This window comes from Camelus ferus, chromosome 8 (genome assembly GCF_009834535.1).
Source record: "Camelus ferus isolate YT-003-E chromosome 8, BCGSAC_Cfer_1.0, whole genome shotgun sequence".
NCBI classification, from domain to species: domain Eukaryota; kingdom Metazoa; phylum Chordata; class Mammalia; order Artiodactyla; family Camelidae; genus Camelus; species Camelus ferus.
Window position 1 is genome coordinate 37,377,674 of NC_045703.1, and position 6,000 is coordinate 37,383,673.

Sequence of the window (6,000 nt, forward strand, 5' to 3'; positions counted from 1 at the left end):
TGTCATTTCTGGCTGCTTAGGAGAAGGCATGTCATAGTATTCCTGGAGCTCACGGTGTGGCTGCTCCTATTTTGACCAACTAAAACTCCCCTTTGACAAACACATGCATTTCTATGGTTTTGTGGGTGATGAAGAACTTAAAAGGCCACAGGTTCTCTGTGGGGTTGTGGGGTATAAGCATGGTCCAGGGCAGTGCTGATCTACCCGTCTATTTAGCCCTCATCATTCACACTGATCTGCAAGTATTCCTCCCCTCTGACCTTGAGACACACGTTTTAAACTCTTTCTAATAAAAAATTTGTACTGCCATAGCTTATAAAATAATTTAATACAAATATGTTAAGTAAGCCACTGAATTCTAGCAAATTCAGATCTCATCCAAAGACACTTTCTACACATAGGAAATACTAGGGTAAATTTCTCAAGGTGGTTTAGTTTATTAGCTCACCTAAGAAATATAAATGCATTTACTTGAAAATGCATCTTTCTTAACTTCTTTTCCAGAGTCTTAACTAGGTTCTAGATCCTAAATGTAGCTCCTTTATTGGAATGTTAAATTACCCAGTAAGAGGAAGACAGAATACTCCTCCCATACAAATGATCAATAGCTTACAGAAAATCAAGCTGGGCATGACTAATGTATCTGCTAACAATCTTTTCTTGCTTTTGTATATTTATGTTCAACAGTCAGCATCTACTCTAGTACCTACACTGTTGAAAATTTAATTTATTCATTTACTTGCTAAAAAGAGAAATCTTTTACAAACACTCCATGACCTACCTGCTCTAGGGAAGGTCCTAACCAGGGGGCAATCTCCCATTTGCCCATGTTCAATGTCCAGTGTTGCAGAACTGGGTGAGCAGAATAGTCAAGGTAACCCAAGGGCACCTAAGCTCCTTCAGAGTCAGGTCTTCAAATTGTGACCTTTATTATTTTGCAAATATCATCTTCCACACCAGAACTACCCAGACAAATAAATTGGAAAGTTAAGTTTCAAAATAAGAATGTTTTGTGTTAATCTGTTAAGGTTGAGTATTCCTATGTCTGATCTTTAATAAAAAGGTTAATCGTCAGTAGTTAACATAAATTATAGACTCAAGAACAACCTAAGGCTAGTGTAAGGCATAAAAATGCACTTTCACCATTAGCCATCTATATGAAAATTTTCTTTAAACTTATGATTTAGTAAACAGGTCTGGAATAAAAAACAGAAGCCTGTTTTGAGAAACCTAGAGAAGACAACTTTGACCCTATATCTGACTGTCTGTTCCTAAAACTTTTCCTGATAGACCCAAAGATAGCTGTCAGACTCCCCATCCCATTTAGACTGGGGGTTCCAGAATGAGAAGGGGGGAATCCCGTTGACAATCTGTCTTCAGCCCCTATTACTTAGGGACTCTCCCCATAATTCCAAAAAAGGAAAAAAATTGTTCATACTCTAAATTAAGATTAGGGCTCTAAACCTAAAGGACAGCATAGGCTCTTTATGTGGACTCCTGCCAAAAACCCTCCTGATTTTAAAAAAGACTGGGGTAGAAGGGGAAATGGACTATTTTGCTAAAATTTCTAGGGTACTATTTAACTTCTGTACTTCACTGTTTACTACTGCTCTCTAAAGTTAAGGACAACTTGAACACAATTTTAAAAAGGATCAATCTCATGAAAATATCTACCATGTGTGTATTATAAATTTCAGGGAAATTTCAGAGTTAATTTAGTCACAAAGTTTTCATAGGGGGTGTCTTTATTTCAATTTTAAGTTTTACATCAAATATTTATTATGCATCAAATCAGTACTGAAAAGCAGGCAGGACCTTTTTGTGAAAGGTGCTAGGCAACAAATATCCTATTTGAAATTACAGACTGTTTCCCCTTGCCACAGATTTGTTAAAAACTTAACCGCAGTATCAGCAACACAACTGTGTTGGCAATATAAAAATAGCATTGGCTGTTTTTTAAACCAAATTTACAAAATAAAAGTTTGCTCAGAAATTATAGCCCAAGCTCCCAACATGTTAGACTTGCTTATAGCTTCTAAATTTTACTTTTAAAACCATTAGTACATTCAGGTGTAATTGAGAATCTAAATACATAAAGAGAACTAGAAAAGTAGAAAATATGGCATCAATACCACTGTTTCCTCTCCAAAACGGAACACTTATAGTGTAGTTTTAGAATAACATGTTACTTTTTTTTTTGGTTTACAAAGGAACACATCTGCCTGAACTAATCTGATGAAAAAACACAACCATTTCTTCCCATTAGCTTTTGACTAAATACTAATGGTAATTAATTATGCTGGATTTTGGGGGGGCAGGGAGTGGGAGACAGTTCTCATGGCAACATGAAACTTAAAGAAACCCTTTAGTTCCACCACTTTATGCAAGACTGGGCAGTTTCAAAACATGTAAGTACTAAGATGTTAGCACCACATGGACACAGAAGGCTACATAAATTTCCTTTACATGGTTAATTAAGACCTTTTGATTTAGAGACACAGATAACCTGACTCTAACAGGGACAGATATACATACTGTTAATATTCTGTCCTGAATCAGCTACTGTCCCAGTGCTTCTGCTCTAAATGCACTTTTAACCACTGTTCAGTATCAACAGCTTTTTAATATCCATGCGTCTTTAGTATTTAAAATAATTTCCTTGGACAACTGTGATCTGCACTAACTAGCAGCTCATGGGAATTTAGAGGCATGAAACATGTGAATTACACTGCTTCAAACTTAAGTGGAGCATAAGCAGATTCAGATTTGGGGCTAATTTATCTACAGGTTTTGGTTGGATATTTTCAAGGAAGCTGAGAGATGAAGAGGAGAGAGAGATGGTTGGTGAGAAGCAGAGCTTTTACCACCTTCCTGGTTTTGTAGCCCTGACAGGATTTCATGGAGAAAGGAAACTGCTAGACAGAAATTATCCAGGGGAGTAAAATCCATTCCCCCAAGTCTGGGAGGGCTCTGTGCCTGAGGAAGGGTCTCAGAACAGAAAGGCTGTTGGGCTGTGGAAGGAAGCTATCTGTGCAGGGGGACAAATGAAGACATTCTGCCTAGGGCAACCAATTCCACTTTAACTTGCTCAATTACAGCTTAACCAAATTCATTTGGTCTTTATAATAAAAGCACAAATCCTACGACAATCAAGCTGCCTCTATCCTGCAGCCACTTAAGCTAAATACCTCTTCACCACCTCAAAATTCTTTTTACCCTCTGAAAATGGGGGGAATCAGGAAGCTTCCTTTCCTGATTACCTGTCCAATGTCAAAACACATAATTTGTTTTCACAGAGATTCTGCGAACCTTAAAAAATGATAAAAAACATCGCTTCCATTCATAATGTATTGCAGAAATTAGAATCAAGACTTGGGATAGAATGCTTTTAATATGGTTGCTACAGCTGTTGGAGTGTGTAAAAATCCAGGCTGGCATAGTTTCACGCAGGGAGAGTAGCTGTGGAAGGAGGCATGTCCACAGAGAGCCTAGTCACAGGAGGAAGCCTGGCTTCAAGCCCTGACTCAGTCACTAACTCGTTCTGGGCCTCTGGGCCTTCAACCTTCATCTTTAAAATGATAGTCTGAAATGATTTTTAAGGGTCCTCTTCAGTTTTAAGCTGGTCATGAGTTAACCACATGTTACAAGTTCTAAATGAAAATAACAGAAAGAAATTATGAAAGACTTATCAAAGTCCATGTTTGCCCTAGATTAAGTCTGTCATCATTGTGCTGCTGTGGAGGCAAACCTGTTGCATCACATGAAATACTCTTTTTTTCTGACATCACCAGAAATGCAAGAGGCAGTCGGCTGATTTTTCACATTTTTCATTTTTTGAAAAGTAAACTACAGTATGCCCCCTATGATAGGAAGTTGTCAGGTTTCACCTTTACAGTCTGTTAAGTACAGACACGATGCCACTTGGCAGAATGGGGGCCACATGACTGAAGGCGAGGTGTGCTGGCTTAGTGTTAGAACCTTATTATCATGCGTGATTGGTGTTTGGCGTTTACATTCACGCTTCATTTCCAAGCCACTCCAAGCCTTATCAGGGGGCTGTTTGAGACCCTCACTGCCACTGTTCTCAGAGACGAATAACCATGTATCAGGCGGTGAAAGAAGAGATCTGCACAGCACCTGCCCATGTATTTAATACCTACCTCGTGTGGCTTATTCTCACCCAAGCATGCAAGTTAAAAACAACAGGATTCAACCTCAGATCATAAATGGCCACATCTACTATGACACTGAAGAAAGGAAAACGAAAGAGCCTTTGACTCTGCGCCTGGTAGAAGTGGAAAACCTCCACGTCCCCTCACACCGTACTGTTACAGTCATGTCCCCCTACACTAGAATGTTACCTTTTTAAGAGTTTCAAAGGTTTGTCGTTTCTTCCCAGAAAAACACCGCGGGTCTGGAGGGGTTTCCAGCCCGGTGCACTCACCTCTTTGATCTTCGCCCTTTTGTTGCGGACGGCGGCGTCGGTGGGCTCCTGGTCAACCGGCCCGATGAGGGGCATCAAGTACACCGGGGGCAGCTTCCTGAACACCGACCTGTCACGCCGCTGCTCTTCGGCCACCTTCTCCTTCTCCAACAGGATGTCTCTTTGGATCTCTTCGGGCAGCTTCTGCAGCGTCTCCTTGGCTTCCCTCAGAGCCCGCTCGTGGTTTTCGCGGATCCTGGCCAAGTTGTCCTCCAGGGCGGCCGCCGGGTCCCCGGGTGCGCCCTCCTCGCCGCGCCGGGATCGCCCATCTGCCGCGTCCTCAGCGCGTGCCCCGGGCCCGGGCTTGTGGTCGGCGGCCGGCTGCAGGGCGGGGCTGGAGTGGAAAAGGACCCCGCTGAGCAGCTTGGAGGAGTCGGGCAGGAAGAAGATCGCACCGAAGCAGAGCGTGATGAAGGCGCTGAACACCAGCAGCAGCACGAACTTCTCCGTCAGGCGGAAGGCGGCGGGGCCCGACCCCTTCCTGCCGCTGCCGCTGCCGCCACCGCCGAGCCCCCCACCCAGGCCGCTGCCCGCGGGGCTGCTGAAGAGCGGCAGCAGGCCCCCCACCGGCATCGCTCCTGTCGCCACCGCCGCCGGGCTGCCCGCTGTCCAGTGGCCTTGCGCCGCGCCGCTCAGCAGCCAAACTTCGCCGCCGCCCGGCGTCAGCGGCTGCGGGGCTGGGTCTTGTGCATCCAGGCCGCCCAAACCCCCTGGCTGGACTGCAGGTATCCCCTGGGGTAACAACTCCCCTCCCGGTCTTCTCCCCGGGGCGGCTCCTTTGGTAAATAAACACGCGCGACAGACCTCTAGCTGCAGCCCCTGCGGGGAGAGAAACAGTAAAGCGTAGTAATTACGATGATGGTGATAAAGTTTCCACCAGTCTCCGCCCTCCGACGGCCGTGCGAGCCGCTAGGACAGCTCCCCCCGCGCGGAGTCGAGTCCTGCTCCCGGTACCGCCTTCGGACCCCACTCTTTGGACTTGAGGTGAAGTTTTCGGGTCCCGGGGGCGGGGTGTCCCGTGCACACCTGGAGCAGGGCCGCGTGCGGGCACCTCCTGGAGAGGGCAGCGCACCTCAGTGCAAGAGGGGAGCAGCGTAGGTGGGAGGCTCGTCAACTTAACCCGCTCCCCATCCCGGAGTTGGGACTAGCTGTCTCCGCTTCCCAGGCGGCGGCTGAGCGTACAACCCCGCCACTCCACAACCCCGGTCGCCGCTCAGCTGGGCGAGCGCGCCGACCCGCGGGCGATTAGAAGAGCAGGGGAGCAAGACGCCCTCCGCCTCCGCCCCGCGAGCACTAATACCACTGCCGGTCTCGAGGCTGTCGGAAATGAGGGCGGTGACGCGTCCGGAGAGTGATGGCGCGGCCGGGCCAATCACGCGCCACTCAGGGTCCCGTGGGGGCGGGGCCGAGGCGGGGAGGGGGCCGTGCGGGCGGGGAGGGGGCCGTGCGGGGCGGGGAGTTTACGGGAAACGCAGCCTCGCAGGGGCCCGGCCGGGGGCGGAGGGGTCGCGGGGGCC

At 47.0% G+C, this 6,000-nt stretch overlaps 1 protein-coding gene across 2 annotated transcripts in view; it reads right to left on the reverse strand.

Annotated features, from left to right (window-relative positions):
* MAN1A1 (mannosidase alpha class 1A member 1) overlaps positions 1–5,763 on the reverse strand; it is a 151,469-nt gene extending 145,706 nt beyond the window's left edge. Inside the window, exons 1-2 of one of the 2 annotated variants that reach the window (XM_032484791.1) lie at positions 5,556–5,763; positions 4,445–5,302 (exon numbers count right to left, since the gene is read on the reverse strand). In XM_032484791.1, the coding sequence (XP_032340682.1) occupies positions 4,445–5,056 (612 nt within the window). In that variant the 5' untranslated portion in view covers positions 5,057–5,302; positions 5,556–5,763. Of the gene's footprint in view, positions 1–4,444; positions 5,303–5,509 lie in introns of both variants that reach the window. The other variant, XM_032484788.1, reaches the window with a different exon arrangement.
* Between the last annotated feature and the right edge of the window lie 237 nt (positions 5,764–6,000).